This window comes from Lepidochelys kempii, chromosome 22 (genome assembly GCF_965140285.1).
Source record: "Lepidochelys kempii isolate rLepKem1 chromosome 22, rLepKem1.hap1, whole genome shotgun sequence".
Lineage (NCBI taxonomy): Eukaryota > Metazoa > Chordata > Testudines > Cheloniidae > Lepidochelys > Lepidochelys kempii.
This window is the reverse complement of record NC_136401.1, coordinates 4,540,990-4,563,193: the sequence shown is the minus strand read 5'-3', so window position 1 is coordinate 4,563,193 and position 22,204 is coordinate 4,540,990. Positions and strand designations below refer to the sequence as shown.

Genomic DNA, 22,204 nt, shown 5'->3' with positions numbered 1-22,204 from the left:
ACGGAACTTTTACTGCAAAAATGTAGGCACCCAGTACGTTTAGGCACTGGCAGGGTTCGGCTAGAGCTGAGCAGGGCTTTGTGAATCCCAGCGGAGCCTGATTCTGGGATTTAGGCACCTAAAGTAGCGGTTAGTTTCCTAAGTCTCTTTGGGAATGTAGCCCCATATGTGCACAAACTTCTATGCTTTATCACACAGTAGTTGTGCAGATTTGTAAAGGGTTGTAAGGTTCTAGGATGGTTAAACTCATTCCACCACGCAGGGAATGTCCTCCATTAGAGGTCAAGGTGTACAGTTCCTCTAGGGGTTGTGTACCCATCTGAATGGCCTACCCTTAGAACCAGTTTGGTTTTGTATGGCTGGGAGGAAAATACAGTTCTATCACCAGTCCTCCATCTATGTCCTTGATACAGTGACTAAATGTTCTCTTTCTAGCTTTGTCACCACTGGTCATGGGGGTATATGGGTCTCTCTATCCCTCCCTCCCTTGCTCACTGCTTCTGATATTTTTATATATCAGAGCTGATTAATTGTAACAGATGAAGCAGGAAGGAAGATGGCTAGAGCACACGTGGCAGAAGTCTCATTCTGACCTTATTCCATTGTAACATATTATTACATATTGCATATGTAATATTCCTCAGTACTTATTTTACTGTTAAACATAAAGGAAGAGGAAGAACACATAGCACAGAAGTACAACCTTCTCTATCTTTTTCCAGGGTCTTAAAAAACAAGCACTAATCTAACTACCAAGAAGGAAATAAAACTAATAGAAAAAGCAAACAACAATACATTATATTCTAATAGTTAGCACTAATCCTACATTGAGGCAGGGAACAAGGGGGTGGTTCCTGCCCATAGTGGTTGACAGCAAGAGAGGAACTGAGAGATTAGTAAGGGGCAGTGTCTTTCATACCCTTGGTTTTTCATTTGTTTTGGATTATAAGGCTGTATGCTCTCCCTAGCAGTTTTTACTCCTATGAATGGGTCTGTGGCTTGCAAATCATGGCCTGTATCTCCAGCAGTGGGGATCTGCAGAGGCAATTTCATGAAAGAATTGTGTGCAAGATAACTACAACAGCTGAACCAATTTTGTTCAAACTTGGCTTGTTTTGTAAATCTCGGTGAGTTCTGAGGAAAAAGCGAAATTGTCTGTTTCCTGGTAGTTTTGAACATACTGGCATTGAAAGTCTTCATGCACTGTAGTGTTTGTTGCTAGGTTCTTATTTCTCTCACTTTTGAGTGATGAGTGTTGTGGCAGAGCTCCTACCTTGTCCCTGTGGGTCCCGCGCTTCCAGGCGGTTTATGCTAGCCTCAGTCAGAGGCTCACTGCGACTCTCCATGTAGCCCTTCTCTCTCTAGGGCCAGGGTACAGTCTACTGAGCCCTTTTCATCATAAACCGGCAAGGAGGTTGGTGAGAGAACCTCCTACAGTCTCTGTTGTCCCTACGGGCTTATTCAAGAACAGTTTAGCCTCCTGTCCTGACAGGGGCCCATCTTCCCCACCCAGGAAGTGTTTCTGTAGTGGTGGGTTAGGGGAAACCCGGGCCTGCCCTCTACTCACAGTGTATATGTGGATAGTTAAAGAGTGGATTGCGTGTGTTTGATCAAAAGCACTTTTAACTGTTGAGGAGATGTGAAGCACTTTAGCTGGATCTAATTGCTGGAAGGTTTTTAAAGTCCAACAATCTCACAAAAACATTTAGACCAATGTTTTCAAGAGCAGCCAGTAAACTCAGACTTCCCCAATTTAAATTAAAGGGCTGTACAATTTAATCCTGGAATTTTTTATGAACTAAAGAACTTTACAAGTTGTCATTGTTTATGTATTTATTTATGATATTGGAGCACATCGAAGCTGCAACCAAGATCAGAGCCTCATTGTATTGAACAGTGTACAAACGGGGGCCCTTATCTTATAAAGACTTAACGCATGCGCCTATCTTACAATGTGTAAAGTGAAGCATATAAATAAAGATTTGCAGGATCAGGGCCATAAAGTAAGAGACAGTCCCTTCCCCCAAAGAACTCACAATCTAAACAGACAGGGCAGACGTGGAGTGGGACAAAGAATATAATATGCAAGCAAAGCGAACAGAGTCATAGTTTACAAATGTCATGTTAGTTCCACAATTATTTTTTTTTATTAATTTTTGGATGGGTTTTCTTTTCTATCTATATTCAATGAAGGCAGGAAGAGGTTTACTAAAAGGAAAAATAAGGGAAGGGAGAGGAGAGGGGGCATGGAAGACAGCTTGAGTGAGACGGAAGTGAAGAGACTTGAGGGAGATGGAGAGGGATGTCAGAGGTTAGAGCCAGAGCCAATCAGTAGACGAAAGAACATGTCTAATGTAGAAAGCATATTCTCATGACATCATCAATGTCCCATAGTGCCTGCTGCTGAAACTGCTTTTGTAGCTGCTCCAGCTGGCTTGAGTTGCTGTGCCCTGGAGTTTCTCTTTTCCCTGAGCCTACATGGGTAGGGGCTGGATAGGGCCTAGTGTCCCTAGAAGGGAGTTTCCCTTGCACAGTTCTCAGTTCGGCATCGTCACCTTGCCACATCCACATACTCTGATGCTGCTGAAAATGCTACTGGTAGCTTAGCAGTTTATTCTCTTGAATCATTGAGAACTGTCTGGCACTGTTGGTGAAGAGAGGATGGTTGTCAGACTGCCAGTCCTATCAACAGCTATGAGAACTGTTTTCTAAATGGATACTCACAAAGAGGGAGAAAGGGATGAAGTGCACAGAACCAGAGTTCAGATATTTGATCCTGCTTTCTTTCTATTTCTATTTCTATCTATCTGTGGATAAATTGGAGAGAGTTGTGGATAAATTGGAGAGAGTCCAGCGAAGGGCAACAAAAATGATTAGGGGACTGGAACACATGAGTTATGAGGAGAGGCTGAGGGAGCTGGGATTGTTTAGCCTGCAGAAGAGAAGAATGAGGGGGGATTTGACAGCTGCTTTCAACTACCTGAAAGGGGGTTCCAAAGAGGATGGCTCTAGACTGTTCTCAATGGTAGCAGATGACAGAACGAGGAGTAATGGTCTCAAGTTGCAATGGGGGAGGTTTAGATTGGATATTAGGAAAAACTTTTTCACTAAGAGGGTGGTGAAACACTGGAATGCGTTACCTAGGGAGGTGGTAGAATCTCCTTCCTTAGAGGTTTTTAAGGTCAGGCTTGACAAAGCCCTGGCTGGGATGATTTAACTGGGAATTGGTCCTGCTTTGAGCAGGGGGTTGGACTAGATGACCTTCTGGGGTCCCTTCCAACCCTGATATTCTGTGATTCTATTTCCTTTCTCTTTTTCTGATTTTTTCCCATTATGGAGATGGATCTGGAAGCAGCATCCATAACATCGAAGGATGCTTGAAGCGTGGTTCTAGGTTGGCCCACTGAGATGATGGACTGGAATTGCTCCCTATGTACTATATGCATATATAATTTATATTTGGCCAGGACCGCCTGATAGTTCACAATCCTGAATTGCAGGGTTGCTGAAGAGTAGAACTTCCATCCAAAGAGATCCAGTCTCTTTTAGTCTCTGTCATATGGGGTAGACTTGGAAAAGTGTTTTCTACCCTGCTCATTTACCACACCCACCACCAGTGAGTTAGGAGGAGGGTGTGAGAACAAAGAATCAGAATCCTTAGGGGGAACATAATACTTCTTAGCCACTCATTTACATGTTGGTAGAATGGCAGCAGGTGTTTGCTTCTCAGTCTTAGCTTGATCCAGGAGTTTCTCATTAATGGGTAACACTGCCCTGGAGGTTGTTGCTGACTGCAGGATATCCAACAGTTTGTGCTGTAAGTCTGGAACCTCCTTGAGTGGAATTTGAAGAGTGTCAGCTACCCTATAGAGGTGTTGAAATTGCCAAAAATCATTGGTCATGGAAGGTGGTGGAGGCATAACTGCCTCCTCTGGAGACGAGGATGAAATAGGTGTTTGAAGGGTGGCCTCTTTATCTGCCCTGGCCTCCTGCTCCTCAAATGCTTTCTTCAATGAGAAGGCTGTTTGTGGAGGAAAGGACCATATGACTCTGGCCTCCCTATGTAATGGTACCAGTGGTTTGGTGAATTGCTGCTGGTTGTAATGGACTGGGTCATAGGCAGTCTGGCCTACTGTTCATGATTGGGCTGAATCTGCATATATAATTGCTAGTTATAGTTGCAGTTATAGTTATAGTCTAGTTGGCTCCCAGACTGCTGCGCTGGGCATCACAAAATGGGGAAGAGATGGCCAGCCCTCTGTGGAGATAGAGGTGGTTAGGGACTATTTAGAAAAGCTGGACGTGCACAAGTCCATGGGGCCGGACGAGTTGCATCCGAGAGTGCTGAAGGAATTGGCAGCTGTGATTGCAGAGCCATTGGCCATTATCTTTGAAAACTCGTGGCGAACCGGGGAAGTCCCGGATGACTGGAAAAAGGCTAATTTAGTGCCAATCTTTAAAAAAGGGAAGAAGGAGGATCCTGGGAACTACAGGCCAGTCAGCCTCACTTCAGTCCCTGGAAAAATCATGGAGCAGGTCCTCAAAGAATCAATCCTGAAGCACTTGCATGAGAGGAAAGTGATCAGGAACAGCTAGCATGGATTCACCAAGGGAAGGTCATGCCTGACTAATCTAATCGCCTTTTATGATGAGATTACTGGTTCTGTGGATGAAGGGAAAGCAGTGGATGTATTGTTTCTTGACTTTAGCAAAGCTTTTGACACGGTCTCCCACAGTATTCTTGTCAGCAAGTTAAGGAAGTATGGGCTGGATGAATGCACTACAAGGTGGGTAGAAAGCTGGCTAGATTGTCGGGCTCAACGGGTAGTGATCAATGGCTCCATATCTAGTTGGCAGCCAGTATCAAGTGGAGTACCCCAAGGGTCGGTCCTGGGGCCAGTTTTGTTCAATATCTTCATAAATGATCTGGAGGATGGTGTGGATTGCACTCTCAGCAAATTTGCGGATGATACTAAACTGGGAGGAGTGGTAGATATGCTGGAGGGGAGGGATAGGATACAGAAAGACCTAGACAAATTGGAGGATTGGGCCAAAAGAAATCTGATGAGGTTCAATAAGGATAAGTGCAGGACCCTGCACTTGGGACGGAAGAACCCAATGCACAGCTACAGACTAGGGACCGAATGGCTAGGCAGCAGTTCTGCGGAAAAGGACCTAGGGGTGACAGTGGACGAGAAGCTGGATATGAGTCAGCAGTGCGCCCTTGTTGCCAAGAAGGCCAATGGCATTTTGGGATGTATAAGTAGGGGCATAGCGAGCAGATCGAGGGACGTGATCGTTCCCCTCTATTCGACATTGGTGAGGCCTCATCTGGAGTACTGTGTCCAGTTTTGGGCCCCACACTTCAAGAAGGATGTGGATAAATTGGAGAGAGTCCAGCGAAGGGCAACAAAAATGATTAGGGGACTGGAACACATGAGTTATGAGGAGAGGCTGAGGGAGCTGGGATTGTTTAGCCTGCAGAAGAGAAGAATGAGGGGGGATTTGATAGCTGCTTTCAACTACCTGAAAGGGGGTTCCAAAGAGGATGGCTCTAGACTGTTCTCAATGGTAGCAGATGACAGAATGAGGAGTAATGGTCTCAAGTTGCAGTGGGGGAGGTTTAGATTGGATATTAGGAAAAACTTTTTCACTAAGAGGGTGGTGAAACACTGGAATGCGTTACCTAGGGAGGTGGTAGAATCTCCTTCCTTAGAGGTTTTTAAGGTCAGGCTTGACAAAGCCCTGGCTGGGATGATTTAACTGGGAATTGGTCCTGCTTCGAGCAGGGGGTTGGACTAGATGACCTTCTGGGGTCCCTTCCAACCCTGATATTCTATGATTCTATGATTCTATGAAGTCTGCCCATCAGGGGGTGGTTGTCACTGTGCAGGGGCTGGAGGGATCGCAAGATCCAGGTTCTGTAAGCAAGAGTCAGGGTCAGGCTGGGGTCGAAGACCAGAGATCAGAGGCAGTACCAGGTTAGAACTAAGAGTCAGGAATCAGGGTCAGAGTCAGGCTGGAGTCAGAGGTTGGAGATCAGGAGATCAAGCAGGGTCTGGCATTGCAGCAGGCTGAAGTCTGTGAGATTGTCCAGATGACTTCCTGGGACAACTCCTGGGGTTATATAGAGAGCTTGGAAATGAGAGGGCTGCAGGATACCGTCGCTCTGGGTCTCTTGGGCTGCATTTCCTGCCACACCTACCATAGTGCTCCCTGTCTGTGCCTCTGCATGGCCTCCCGGTGGCAGCGTGGGACTACCAGTCATCCCAGGCTCCGTAGATCTTGGTTCTAGTCCTGGGGTTCTTACAGTCATCCCAGTATGTCAATTGAGGGGGAGTGGCAGGCTGGGCTGGTTCCATCATCCTTGATGACAAGTGTGATCTTCCCTGTGACTGAACAGATATGCTGGAGAACTCTGAACAGAAATATAAGAGACCAACGGGAAGTCTCCTTCATCCTCCTTAATATCATCTAATGGAGGAGCACTCACAGAAAAGGATGGAGAGTCCTGTTCTACCAGAAGATGGAGGTCTGACAATGGGGACCCATGGTACTGACAGACACATGGTACCCATATGAAGCGAGGACTCCAGTTTTGTCCATTACAGACAGGTTCATAGGTTATTAGAACTATTGCACCAGAAGTGGAGCAGCCATAGGGCAGTACTCAAAGAACACGTATTTCTGTTTTCAGTCTCTTTTCACAAGTAAAAGAATGAAGGAGAGCAGCTTGAAAACAATCATATGAAAAATTTTACTTTTCAGAGAAAAATTGAAGCAAAACATTTTTGTCTGAAAACTTGTAGTTTGAAACTGAAAATTTAAATTTGGAAATGCCACCATGGTGCCTCTTGGAGTCTTAATTCTGGGTGCCTCATTCCCTCATTCTCCTCTATGGGCCAGGCTCCACGGCGGGTCTACATCTCCCATGAGTCACCACAATTTCCCGAGAATTAAGTTTCTAACCTCAAAATATGCTGTGTTCTAAGTGTACTCGAAATAAAATATGGACAATCTACACAATGGTTGCCATGGGCAATATATATCATATAGAGTTTGAGGCCAAATTGTTTACAAATGACAGGTTGATTTTGAGTTTCTGAACTTGGGCAACCAAATTTGGGATACCCCAAATCAGTGGCTGCTTTGACAAATTGGGCCTGAATGACTTGTGGGTTCTCAAATTGACGTACTGTGTGACTTGGACAAGCCATGTCATGTCCCTGTGACCACCTGTAAAACACGGGTCGTGATACCTCCCAATCCCTAGGCGCTGGAACTTGGGGTGCTGTTAGAGGTGCTGGCCAGAAGTGGTTTCCATTATATACAGGATTTACAGTTTGGTTCGATGGCTCTCAGCACCCCCACTATAACCGTTGTTCTGGCCCCCCTGGGGCAAGCCGGGGGTTTCAGTCAGTAATGTTTGTAAAGCCCTTGGAATTCCTTTGATGGGAAGACAAAGTATGGTATACTGCATTATAGAGTGGTCAGATTCACTTTTGTTTTCTGTAACTTTCACTTCCTGTTTTCACTTCATGTGTTCAAGTTTCATCTTTCAGTGATTCTTGTTAATCTTTCTGTCCACTTGGCATCCTATGGGGTGGGCGGTGGGGGGGGAGACGCAAGACAGATATTAATCATGTTGCTAATGCACTGCTGAAAGGTGCTCTGGGACCATGGTGATGTGGGCAGTGTACTGAACAGAAGAGAAAAGCCCTTAATTCAGGGGACTGTGAATGTAGGGCTGGTTGTTCTTCAAAGAACACTGAGATATGTCTTTCTAAATATAACATATGTTTTCATCACAACCTGATGCAATTTTCACATTAATTAATTGTGCAAAAGATTTTATCCTTGGTAATCTTGCTGGAAAGTTTTTTGGTACTAGAGACAAGCCGTTTTTGACACTGCTCACAAACTGTCACTTATACAGAAATTGTATAAAACAGCCAGCCATTCATAGCATTTCATTCCTTTCAGAAGAACAGAAGCCAGTGTTTGCTTCATTCAATACAATACGCAGTTGCCATGGAGACACAGAAGGAACCGAGTTTCCCAGAATGTACCAGGCTTGTCATAGCATATCGGCCTTTTATTTTCTGTTCCAAGTTAGAGTTAGGGGCTAAATTCATTAACTAATAGATATTGGATGTTTATGAAATGCACTTTAACCTTCAAAATGTTCTTGCACACGATGATTTTCCAGTATAGAAAGCTGGAAGTTAATTGCCAGCAAAAAAAAAAAAAAAAAGTGTAATAGTTTGAAATCAGATAAATAAGGAAGAAGAATGTTATTTGTTTGTAGGAATTTGAAAAACATCCTCTCCCTGTGCTATCCTTTCTTGCCTTTTCCTGTTTTGGCTAATGTGTCATTCAGCTCCACTCTGAACATACAAGCCTGTAAATGAAACCCAGTGCACATGATTGTCATGAAATGTATGAATTTCTTCAAATAGAGCTTCAGTCTCACAGATTTGGGATTTCTAGGTCAGAACCAAGCTCAGTAGAGTCAAAATGATAGAGGGTCTAATATCCTGCTGAATTTCACAAGTCCTTCTGCACCCAAATGGCCTTACCACTGAGAGAGCCTAACATGATACCCTAAAATGGCATTCTGACATAATATGTATGGCAAACCCAGGAACTTACTGTTTGTCAGCATCTGCAGATCTTCGACAGAGGGAGGTGACCCTTTCTTCTCATATGGAATAACCGTGTTCAAATACTAGAAAGGAATGACATGTACCATTATTCTCTCGCCATTGCAGGGCAAGCTAATGTGAAACCAAATTGCTTATAGAATCATGTGAGATATGAAAGAAAAGAAATCACACAAAAAACTCTACTAAGTAAAGAGGCTAATGCTCTAGAAAATAATCTTCAATTCAATATTATTATATATTGGTATGACAAACTATGCAATTGGTGCCAAAGAATGACAAGGACAGAACTCCTCAGGATATGCCAGAGGCAGGCAAGGGCTAAATTCTGCCCACCATTTTGGAGGAAACACAAGGCCTCTGGAGGGTCCTGCAGAAAAGTTCTGACTCTACCCAGCCCCTTACTAAAGCTGGGTGAAATATCCTGGCCAAAGTTTTTGGTTTTGGTTGTTTTTCCCCTCCCCGAAAAATGCAGATTTGGATTGGCTGAAACATTCTGAAATTCATGTTTGTCAAATTGTTTCTGTCAACCTCCCCCCCGCCTGAAAATGTCAAAATATTTCATTTAGACCTTTTTGACACAAGACATTTCAATTTTTCAATTCAAAACTTTTCATTTCAAAATTACTTGCAATTTCATTTAAAAGCAATAAAAATGTTTTAAACTAGTCAAAATCAACTCAAAATGTTTCATTGCAGAGTAAACAAAACTTACAAAATGATTTGCTGAAAATTCAGAAAAATTGCATTTTTTGGTCAACCTGAAAATTTCTTCTTCTTCTTCTTCTTCTTCTTCTTATTTCAACACTGCCAGTGAGCTGAAAAATCAATTATTCCCACAGTTCTACCCACTACTGTGGGTTTTAGTCACAGTTAAGTTTCAAGCTCCTGCTGGGATAGGGCTTTTTTGTGTATGTGTGTGGTTTTATCCCATGACCACTGGCCATTGTCTGGTCCGACTGGTTGGCTAGTCAATATAAGCTGAAGCTATCTGGGTTGCATCTTTCCTTTCCCCCTGGATTCCGCAGTTTTCCTGGTCAATTTTTAATGGAAAGGTCTTTATTTACTTTTGAACATCTAAAGAAACATTTTGCTTAGGAAAAAGAAAAGGAGTACTTGTGGCACCTTAGAGACTAACCAATTTATTTGAGCATAAGCTTTCGTGAGCTACAGCTCACTTCATCTGCATCTTATGCTCAAATAAATTGGTTAGTCTCTAAGGTGCCACAAGTACTCCTTTTCTTTTTCCTAAGCAAAATGTTTCTTTAGATGTTCAAAAGTAAATAAGGTGCCACACCTTAGAGACTAACCAATTTATTTGAGCATAAGCTTTCGTGAGCTACAGCTCACTTCATCTGCATCTTAGGGCTTTTCTACACATGGACATCCAGGAAAGTTAATCCAAATTAACTAAAGGTGTGAATTTGAAGTGGATTAGTTAAATGTCACTAAATCCCATATAGATGCTATTATTCAGAATTAAAGTGGCTTCAATTTGGATTAACTTTCCTGGATGCCCCCATGTAGACAAACTGTTACTTGCATTTATGTTTTGGTGTTGCAGGAGATGGTGTCTCTTAGTTTCACCATCTCCACTCTCACGCTGATTGCACAGTTCTTCCTGACTCAGTTTTGTTACTGTAATTTGTTACTGTTATTTTCCACCTCAGGTTTATGGTCACTGATTCTGTATTTGTTCTGCCTTTATTTTGCACTCATACTAGTGGCTTAGGTTGAGAGCATCACTGAATTTGGGGTAGGGTTAGTTTGTTTCACAGGTCAGACAGAGTTGTGGGCACATGGAAGTGATCTTACATACAAATGGATTATTTATTTCTTTGAATTCAGTTTTTAATCCTCTAGTGTGGGGGCTGTCAATTTTTTTCATGGTGTGAGCTATTTCTTGACAGAAACTGAAAACTCCTCTCACATTCACAAATGCAGTGACCCACTCCATTATGTAACATCTCTGTGAAGGCTACAGTAACTATTTATATGGGAAAGTAATATGAAGAAGGTAGGCAGGGCATGTTTAGCTTTCTTCTAATGCAATCTGCGCCCTAGGAAGTCAATAGATAATAGCGTCTCCTGACTATGGTAGTGCAGAATCAAGCCCTATGTGACTATTCACCTCTCTCCAGACCACTGCTGCTCCACAGAGCAAAGCTTATAAACTATAGCTTTTCTGTTTTCGGGTGAATGGAGCATTTGTTGTTGTGGTTGTTTTTTCTCTCTATGTCTCTGGGTGTGTAAAGGGCTCTTTGTACGGTACTGTCACTGTTAGGGCTTATCCAAAGCTCACTGAAGCCAGTGGGAGTCTTTCCTTCAACTTAGGTCTGGTCCACACTTAAAAAGTTAGGTTGACATAGTTACAGTGCTCAGAGATGTGAAAATTTACCTCCGCAAGAACTGTAGCTATACCAGTCTAACTCCCAGTGTAGACACTGTTATACTGAGGGAAAAAAAACCCCTTTTGTCTCTGTAGGAAGCGTCTATATTACAGGTCCACTGTTAAAGTGCCCACAATGTAGACATCGCTCAGTGAGCTCTGGATCAGACCCCGATGCAGTGCATCTGGGGCAGATAGTGCAGAGTTCTACTGAAACTTGAAGGACAATCTTGTCAGCCTCAGTTGGGTACTTCCAAAGAAACCCAGGAACAGCTTAGTGCAGCAATAACCCACGCCATGGCATGCCGTAAATAGCAGGCTACTTGTGCACTGATTACAGACCTTTTGGCTTTGTGCCTAGAATCACCAGAACCTGCTAATGCACATTCTCTATAATTACAGTAGCTTCTTAAACTACATTTAAAATACTTTTAAAAACTGAGTCAGAGTCATGGGAAGATTTTTATTTCCCCCGACTAGTTAAAATAGGCCATAGCATAAAGAAAATGTTTACCAAGTGGGGAAAGGAGTAGGAACACCATTTCTCTACAATTTTGACCAAGTTCCCTACAAAAAAAAAACACCATTAAGAGAATTTCACAGTGGCACAATTAAGGATTTAAGAATCAAGCAGCATCAAAATTAAGGTTACATACATAAGCTTAACTCTGCCCCCTTGTGCATATGTATTACAATACAGCCTGTAATTGCAGGATTATATATTATATTGCAAGTAGCACAATGTATTATATTTTTCTATAACATTACATATACAGATGTGTATTTAGACTTTTAATATACATTTTTCTTATCTCTAGGGCACTTATTCTAATAATTTTGGTAGTGGACCATGTTTTGTACATTTCCTCAAGCACAGCCTTCCATAGCTTGAATTCAGGAGACAAGGCAACTAATTATGCAACTAACTTTGTTGCATATTTACATGAGCTATATATGCTAGCAAATTTTCACTATCACTTTATGTTGTGGATTCTACAAATGCTATCCATGCACACCTAGTTATAAAAAAAATCCAGAAAAGTAGCTAGCAAAACCATCGTTAAGATTACAGGTGTTTCCATTCTACCCCTTGTTTTTCAGTTGCTCATAACTTCCCAAACTTTTTGGGCTGAAGTTTTCCAGTCCTGAAGCATGATTTTTCATTGACGTTCTGTGCACATGGGCAAGGCAACTGTATAATTGGTATAAATATTTTAGTTCTCATCAACTTAGCACTCATTTTGCATCGCGGAATTGGGCCACTTTTCTTTGCTCAAAGGTGAACGTACAGGGAAAGTTTGATGGAGAATGGTCAGCCATTTTGGGAAATGAAAGATTAGAAAAAATATTTTCTGATTATATAATTTTTTGCCACATTTTTGATAGCTTTAGCATAAAAAAAGATGGGATAACGGTGATGTCTAGGTAAATTGTTTGAACAAAATAGGGTGTAAAATGGGACTTACGTGGCGCATAGACCTTGTGTTGACCCTTTGCACAGGGGTGAATTTCACCCTTTATGAGTGGTTCTGGGAAATAGAAACCTGTCAAGAAAGACTATATCACAATGCAGAGTTAGCAGTCTTAATGTTCTTTAATATGGTTTTGGAATATAATATGGTTTTATATGGAATATAAAATAGTGCATTATTTGAGAAACTGTGTGATAATCAAATTAGTTATGGATGTGAACATATTACATATCATAAATCATATGCGTAAGAGACCAGGTTATGGTTGTGTGTATAGTCTTAGCTTTTGCATTTCCTGACCTTTGAGTGATTAACCAGCTTCTTATAAAAATCTTATAACACAGAATTTTTTCTATCAGATTTCATTTTTTTATTCCCCAAAGAAAAAAAGATGATAGAAAAGAAAAACAAAGGAGGGGGAGGAGAAAAGAAAGGCTGAGGTGTCCCACTCAAAAATTTCAAAGCTCCTCTGGGATGCCAAAAATTGAAAATAACGTATGTCAAATTCGGAATTTGAACTCCTCTGGAACACCCTTTCTTACACATGCTAGGACCCTACTGGAATGCCCTGTCCCACACATGCTAGAATCCCACTCGAAGGCTGAGTACCACACATGCTAGGGACCTACTGGAACACCCTATCCCATACATGCTATTGTCCCATTGAAACACCCTTTGTCACACATGCTAGGACGGAAGGACTCAATAGAACACCCCACTGCAAACACACTTGAGTCCCAGTGGAATGCCCTGTCCCACTAACACTAAGGGGAGAGGCTGCAACGCCCTGTCCCATGCATGCTAGGACCCCACTGGAATGTTTTATCCCATACACACTAATTCCCACTGGAATGCCCTGTCACACAGAGGCTAGATTCCACTGGACTGTCATGTGACATGTTAGACCCCACTGCAAGGCCCAGACCCACACACACTAGGGACCCATTGGAATGCCTGTCCCACACAGGCTTCAGGTTCCACTAAAACCCCCAGGCCCATATGCACTCGGCCCCCACTGGGAATGCCCTGTTGCACATACGTTAGAACCCCACAGGAAGGCCAGGCCCATACATGCGAGGGACTCACTGGAACACCATAGAATCATAGAACATTAGGGTTGGAAGAGACCTCAGGAGGTCAACTAGTCCAACCCCCTGCTCAAACCAGGACCAACCCCAACTAAATCATCCCAGTCAGGGCTTTGTCAAGCTGGGCCTTAAAAACCTCTATGGATGGAGGTTTCACCACCTCCCTAGGTAACCCACTCCAGTGCTTCACCTCCCTCCTAGTGAAATAGTGTTTCCTAACATCCAACCTAGACCTCCCCCACTGCAACTTGAGACCACTGTTCTTTGTTCTGTCATCTGCCACCACTGAGAACAGCCTAGCTCCATCCTCTTTGGAACGCCCCTTCAGGTAGTTGAAGGCTGCTATCAAATTCCCCTCACTCTTCTCTTCTGCAGACTAAGTAAGCCCTCAGCTTCTCCTCATAAATCATGTGCCCCAGCCCCCTAATCATTTTTGTTGCCCTCTGCTGGAGTCTCTCCAATTTGTCCACATTCTTTCGGGGGGGGAGGGGCGAGAGGGGAGGAAGAACGGGATGCAATACTCCAGATGTGGCCTCACCAGTGCCGAATAGAGGGGAATAATCACTTCCCTCGATCTGGTCGAAATGCTCCTACTAATGCAGCCCAATATGCTGTTAGCCTTCCGGGAAACAAGGGCACACTCTTGACTCATATCCAGCTTCTCATCCACTGTAACCCCCAGGTCCTCTTCTGAGAACTGCCGCTGAGTCAGTTGGTCCCCAGCCTGTAGCAGTGCATGGGATTCTTCCGTCCTAAGTGCAGGACTCTGCACTTGTCCTTGTTGAATCTCATCAGATTTCTTTTGGCCCAATCCTCCAATTTGTCTAGGTCACTCTGGACCCTATCCCTACCCTCCAGCGTATCTACCTTTCCCCCCAGCTTAGTGTCATCCGTGAACTTGCTGAGGGTGCAATCCACGCCATCCTCCAGATCATTAATGAAGATGTTGAAACCGGCCCCAAGACTGACCCCTAGGGCACTTTGTTTGATACCGGCTGCCAACTAGACATCGAGCAATTGATCACTACCCATTGAGCTCGACAATCTAGCCAGCTTTCTATCCACCTTATAGTCCATTCATCCAGCCCATACTTCTTTAACTTGCTCGCAAGAATACTGTGGGAGACCGTATCCCACACACTCTAGGCTCTCGCTTGAAAGCCCTGTCTCACACAAGCTAGGGGGTCCCATTCGAATGCCCTGTCCCATTCATGTTAGGACCTGTTGTGATAATTTGGCCTATAAATTTACTCTGATTGTGAGCTCAACTGTAAAAAGGATGTGCAAGTTCATAATATATCACAATAGTCTATAATAAACATTGAGCTTGTTTGAAATAAGCATGCAAAGCAAACTGTTAATGTTTCTGCTTTAAAATAAAAGGGGGTTAACAAGTATTTTAAAGCTATTAACTTTAAAAAATATTTTAACACATGCTTTGTTTCATATTTTTTCTTCTATTTTGAGGGTTTCAGTTACTGTAATTGGCAATAATCTTGAAGATTTAATGAAAAAAGTATTTTTAAGAAAAAGCAAAAGTGGTAAAAATGAATTATTTTAAATTGTTGTAGGTTAAGTTGCTAACAGAGACTTTTACTGAAATAATGCCTTGGGTAACCCTCTGGTTAACAAAATGCCATCTTAATTCAGGGCTGCTATTGCACTGACTGTGAATTGAATCTCAAATCACCAGAACCAAGGGCTCTTGAAATACCAAATTTTAGGTAATTTTTCTAATTGTTTTGGTTTTGCAATGTTTTTTTCCCTTGTGGTTTAGCTTTTGCAATTTTTTTCCTTGCTGTTTTTGCCACCTTTGGTGTTGCAAATGGGTCACAAATACAAAAGTGGTTCCAAAAGAACATCGTTTTGTTGCTTCTTTTTAAAGGAGGGAATATACTTAGGTACAAATGCCACCAGGGCTGTTTTTCTCCAAGTGAACAAGCTTAACCATTAATGCATAAAATGTTCATGGTTTGTGTAAATGTACAGCTTTATCTGTGTAAGTGACAAAAGAGGGGGGACATTTTTGCCATCTTTACCCATTCTGGGCATACAGCCAAAGAAGTGATAAGAGCTGGTTTGTTTTTAAACAGAAGCAGTTTTAACTTTTGTTTTAGCTACAAATGAAGTGAGTTGTAAGTTCTTAGCTTTGTTAACATCTGGAAAGTTTAACTTTAATTTTTGTAACATCTAATTAAGTAAAATTTATAAATTCCAATTTTGAGATAAGGAATTTGCACACCTTAAAATATAACCAAGAACCTTTTTCTTTTTCCTTAAGCATAAACTAAGATAATTTTTCTTTGTAATTATGATTCTATGAACAAATGTTCGATCCTAGGCATAATTGGTTCATAAAAGAGGGATTATGTTGTGATAAATGGGCCTACGAATGTACTCTAATTGTGAGCTCAACTGTACAAAGTATGTGAAAGATCATAACATGTCCAAATAACCTATAATAAAAAATGTTGATAGGAAAAAGTACAAAAAGGAGAAAGAAAAATTGAATTTGTCGAAACAAAAGGGCCTGTTGATATGGACTATGTAAAATCATGTGTGGTAAAAACAGAAAATGTGGAACTAGAAATTGATGAACCAAAATTAATGTGTCAGATATTAGCCCTGATGGGTGGACGAAATAACGAGGGGATGAGCTATTCCACCTATCGCTTCCCCCTTTTTTTTTTTTTTTTGATCCTTAAAGAAAGAGACTTTGAGGGGCGACAATAAAGAAAAGAGGGAGGCTACTGGAGCAGGCTTCACTATCATGGCTTCCACCCCGCACTGTTTCCTGAGGTCTCAGACTTTCTTGGTTCTGATCCTGAGATGTTGTGATCAGGTGTCCACCCCACACAGGCCTGGTAGGGGCTAAGGGGGCGAGGTAGGCCTATTAAGTCCACAGGCTGCACCTGGAGGAAAAGCAAGGGAGTAGGGATTGACTGCAGGCAGGCTCAGCTGGGCAGGAAGAGGCCCCACTGGAACTCCCTGTCCAACACACGCTAGGAGACAACAGCAATACTTTCTCTCATACATGCTAGGACCCCACTGATATGTCCTTTCTCAAACATGCTAGGGGTCCCACTCAACCACCATGTCTCACAGATGCTGGGACCTCACTGGAACATTCAGTCCAATATATGCCAGGACCGCACAGAAATGCTCTGCTCCACACACGCTAGTGTCTCACTGCAACGCGTTGTCCCACAAATGCTAGAGGTCTCACTGGAACACAGTGTCCCAAACATGTTAGGACCCCTCTGGCCCCAATGTAATGCCCTGTCCCACACATGTTAGGGATGCCACTGGAACCATCCTGTTCCACAGATCCTTTCCCCAAAGCACCTCCAGCTGCTAGGAGTCTCTGTGGATGTGCATATACTATCAGCAGGCCAGGAAGGTGATGGAGAGAAGCTCCAACCCTCTTCACCTTAGAAGGTATGCAAGAGAGGAACTCTCCTGCTGCAGACCTCCTAATGTCTGCAGCAAATTAATGGCTTTCCTGAGGACCTTACAGGGCACCTTACAGGTATACAGCAGCTAAGACAATCACTCCATGAGTTCATGTAGTGTACAGTGACTAAGGCAAGGTCTTCTGTCCTTACCGCAGTCTATGATTCAGTGAAAGCCACTTATACATTCAGCGTGGCCTGGGGATAATCTACAGCACAGATACTTGATTTTCATAATTGAAAAGCAATTTCCACCAAAGCAGCCAAAGGCAATGGACTGTGTCCCTTTTCAACACTTTTGGCTGTATGGCTGATAAAACAAAGACATTGCAAACACTTCTTTTGTAATAGGGCAAGTATTTTATGTTTGGTTGTTTCTTACTCACCTTACCCTCAAAAATAATTGAAAACTTTTGTTCAGATTTTCCATATAAAATAATCACCTGATTATTTTATGGACTGAGCAAAGACTGAGCCTGGAACACTTCTTTTGTAATAGGGCAAGTATTTTATGTTTGGTTGTTTCTTACTCACCTTACCCTCAAAAATAATTGAAAACTTTTGTTCAGATTTTCCATATAAAATAATCACCTGATTATTTCATAGACTGAGCAAAGACTGAGCCTGGAACATTTTGGCCCCAAATCTGAACATTTTGGAAAGTTCTTATGGCAGTGATACTCAGCCAAATTAATGATCAACATTACCCAAAAGAGCCACAGTAGTGTGAATTCATTGTTTCATTTACTATTGTACCATTCATATGTGAATAGTATGACAGAGGAAATAGTTTTTGTATTATATATTATTCTCACGGCAAATATATTAATAACTTAGTGCAAGTTAATAACTTAATTGGTTAATAACATCGTAAAAGCACTGTGATTGGTTAATGATTAAATCATACAGTGTTTTAATATCACATGCTACAAAGAGCCACAGGAGAGACATTAAAAAGCCACTTGCAGCTCGCAAGCCGCAGTCTGAGTATCACTGTCTTAGGGTGATACTCAGCCCTATTCATGGGCCAGCACTAGGTGTAGGCCCCACTACCCTGCCAGTAAAACCTTATTTTGAGGGCTTCAGTGGGACTTAAGTGGTGCCATGCTGGCCCCTGTACAGGTATGAGATGTCAGGTGTGGCCTAGGTTTTTGGCTGTCCCCAGGCAAAGAGGTGTGGATTTAGACCGAGGCCTTATGCCAGTTCCTATGGAGGAGTATGGGGTTGTGGGGCCTGGGCCTCATGCTGGGCCCTGTACAGGGGTTAGGAGTCTGGGCCTTATGCCAGGTCCTGCACAGTTCGGTGGAACCTATGCTTCTTGCTTGGCCCTGCACAGAGGTGAGGGTTCAGGTAATGCCTCTGCCTCAGGCTGGTCCCCTGCACAGGGCTGAATTTCACCATATGTGACTGAAGAGCAAGGATGAGAATGGAAATTGTTATGTTGTCATTTATTATAAGATAATTTGTTACTGATTTACTGATTTTTCAGGTTTCCTAGCGCCCTGGGGCTCAGACTCCCATCTTCCATCTCCCCTTCAGCCTGACCACTTTTAGCTGAGGCTTCTGGCCCAGTAGCACTTTCAGCTCCCATTTTTTATGACCAAATCTAACACTGGGGATCAAGTGTCCCCATAATAATTGTTGTGAATTGGTACTGTACCAAAAGGGTAGCTGGTCTCATGAGATGGGCTGGGGAGGAACCTGCTTCTCTCCAGCTTACCCTTCATTTCTCTCCTTTTCCATCAAGCTCCCCCCTGGCTCCCCACCTAAACCTGGTCACTTAAATCATTAAATTAAACTAGGAATTGTAACAAAGCTTCTTTTATGCTTATCCAGGGCTGCTCAGCACTGTGTGGTGATGCTTCCCCTGAGAAGCCCTAGTTTTGGCACCCCTACTGCAGAAAGACTTCCTGGGGAAACCACAATTTCAACCAGTTCAATCAGCAATATTAGGAAAGTGGCTTGTTATTTGGAATAGTGTTTCATGTAGGCGCTGAAGTCCGAGTTGCATCAAGACTTACAAGTTTAGAGTAAGATTGTGGCTGTACCTACATCACGCTTTACAGAGCTTGTGGGGATTCTACTGCCCTTCCCAGGCAGGAATGGGCAAGTGGCAGAGGAGTGGGTGGACAGCTGAGCTGATGTGATGGCTGACACACTGGGGACCTCCTCAGCTAAATGCATGAGCTGCCCAGTGCTTGAACCAAGACTCTGTCAGTAGGGGCTGTAACAACTCACATCCTCTATGACTCAGATCACAGGAGCAACCACAGGGTTACACTGGCATGGAGGGGCAAGTAATCTGTACCAAGTAAAAGGCTGGCACAAATTACTTCTACCCTGGAGCAAGCGGGAACCAGGCACTGAATCATGACTCTGACTTACAGATAGGGGTCTGGTCCTAAGGCAGTGAGCTTTAAATGTACAAAAATAAAGGCAAAGCTAAACTGTTTACGTCTAAATTAAATGGACTCTGTTTTACCCAACAATGCTTAAATTTTTAACTAACGTATCAAAGAATCATAGAATATCAGGGTTGGAAGAGACCTCAAGAGGTTATCTAGTCCAACCCCAACTAAATCATCCCAGCCAGGGCTTTGTCACACTAGGCCTTAAAAACCTCTAAGGATGGAGATTCCACCAGCTCCCTAGGTAACCCATTCCAGTGTTTCTCCACCCTCCTAGCGAAACAGTTTCTCCTAATATCCCCCACTGCAACTTGAGACCATTGCTCCTTGTTCTGCCATCTGCCACCACCGAGAACAGCCGAGCTCCATCCTCTTTGGAACCAGATCATTAATGAATATGTTGAACGTAAGAACTTAAGAATGGCCATACTGGGTCAGACCAAAGGCCCATCCAGCCCAGTATCCTGTCTGCCGACAGTGGCCAATGCCAGGTGCCCCAGCGGGAGTGAACCTAACAGGTAATGATCAAGTGATCTCTCTCCTGCCATCCATCTCCACCCCCTGACAAACAGAGGCTAGGGACCCCATTCCTTACTCATCCTGGCTAATAGCCGTTAACGGTCTTAACCTCCATGAATTTATCTTGTTCTCTTTTAAACCCTGTTACAGTCCTAGCATTCACAACTGCCCCAGGCAAGGAGTTCCACAGATTGACTGTGCACTGTGTGACGAAGAACTTCCTTTTATTTGTTTTAAACCTGCTGCCCATTAATTTCATTTGGTGGCCCCTAGTTCTTATACTATGGGAACAAGTAAATAACTTTTCCTTATTCACTTTCTTCACACTACTCATGATTTTATAGACCTCTATCATATCCCCCTTAGTCTCCTCTTTTCCAAGCTGAAAGTCCTAGCCTCTTTAATCTCTCCTCATATGGGACCCATTCCAAACCCCTAATCATTTTCGTTGCCCTTCTCTGAACCTTTTCTAATGCCAGTATATCTTTTTGAGATGAGGAGACCACATCTGTACACAGTATTCAAGATGTGGGCGTACCATGGATTTATATAAGGGCAATAAGATACTCTCCATCTTATTCTCTATCCCTTTTTTAATGTATCCTAATATCCCGTTTGCTTTTCTGACTGCCGCTGCACACTGCGTGGACTCTTCAGAGAACTATCCACGATGATGCTAAGATCTCTTTCCTGATTAGTTGTAGCTAAATTAGCCCCCATCATATTGTATGTATAGTTGGGGTTATTTTTTCCAATGTGCATTACTGTACATTTATCCACATTAAATTTCATTTGCCATTTTGTTGCCCAATCACTTAGTTTTGTGAGATCTTTTTGAAGTTCTTCACAGTCTGCTTTGGTCTTAACTATCTTGAGCAGTTTCGTATTGTCTGCAAACTTTGCCACTTCACTGTTTACTCCTTTCTCCAGATCATTTCTGAATAAGTTGAATAGGATTGGTCCTAGGACTGACCCTTGGGGAACACCACTAGTTACCCCTCTCCATTCTGAAAATTTACCACTTATTCCTACACTTTGTTCCCTGTCTTTTAACCAGTCCTCAATCCATGAAATGATCTTCCCTCTTATCCCATGACAACTTAATTTACTTAAGAGCCTTTGGGGAGGGACCTTGTCAAAGGCTTTCTGGAAATCTAAGTACACTATATCCACTGGATCCCCCTTGTCCACATGTTTGTTGATCCCCTCAAAGAACTCTAATAGATTAGTAAGACATGATCTCCCTTTACAGAAACCATGTTGACTTTTGCCAACAATTTATGTTCTTCTATGTGTCTTACAATTTTATTCTTTGCTATTGTTTCAACTAATTTGCTCAGTTCTGATATTAGACTTACCAGTCTGTAATTGCTGGGATGACCTCTAGAGCCCTTTTTAAATATTGGCGTTACATTAGCTATCTTCCAGTCATTGGGTACAGAAGCTGATTTAAAAGACAGGTTACAAACCATAGTTAATAGTTCCGCAATTTCACAGAACAAAACATTGTAGAACAGTATTGTATCAAACTTCAGCACAAGGACTGTAAAGTAGCTCACCAGCCATAACTACAGCAAGCCAGGCTAATCAACAACTATGGTAAATCCACAATCTAACTCTTAATTTGTTGATTTACACCAAGATGGGATGGTCCAGCCACTCAGAGTTTACACTGTCCGAGTTAATTTTATCCTACATAGCAGGTCCCTTTTGTTTAACAAATACTTAAAACAAAAAGTTAGTTCCACATTATGTAATTTATTTTTAAGCAATTTTTTTTTAACCATCTGGGGAATTAATTGAGAAAAACAATGGTAAAAACCCAGTCATTGTTACTGAGTGAAGTACTCACAAGTTAGGAAAGGCCATAATCTTAACCCTTCCCCTTGGGGTGCATGCATCTTTATGATGCAGTCATTAAGCACATGATCAAGCACTATTGTTTCTGCCTCACTCCTGCCTCTCTCTATATGCAGGGTGAATGGTGCACAGTAAAGGAGCAGGACTCATGTGGAATCACACCTCATTTTGGGTCAAACTCTGAGAAAATTCGTTTCCTCCAACATGAAAAGTGGCAGGAGGGAATGTTTTATGAAGAAACCTCCACAAGGACTCTTTTTCAGAAAGTATCCCATAGCATGCCATTGGAGGGAATGGGATCTGGCACTCCACGGTAGATGCCAATAAGCACATCCTGAAATGTGGTGGATGCA

At 42.6% G+C, this 22,204-nt stretch overlaps 1 protein-coding gene across 5 annotated transcripts in view; it reads right to left on the bottom strand.

The window, feature by feature from the left end:
• FEZ1 (fasciculation and elongation protein zeta 1) overlaps positions 1-22,204 on the bottom strand; it is a 165,746-nt gene that overhangs the window by 18,154 nt on the left and 125,388 nt on the right. For all 5 annotated transcript variants that reach the window (XM_073320722.2, XM_073320721.2, XM_073320719.2 and 2 more), the window contains one exon: positions 8,653-8,728. In XM_073320722.2, the coding sequence (XP_073176823.1) occupies positions 8,653-8,728 (76 nt within the window). The remainder of the gene's footprint in view (positions 1-8,652; positions 8,729-22,204) is intronic.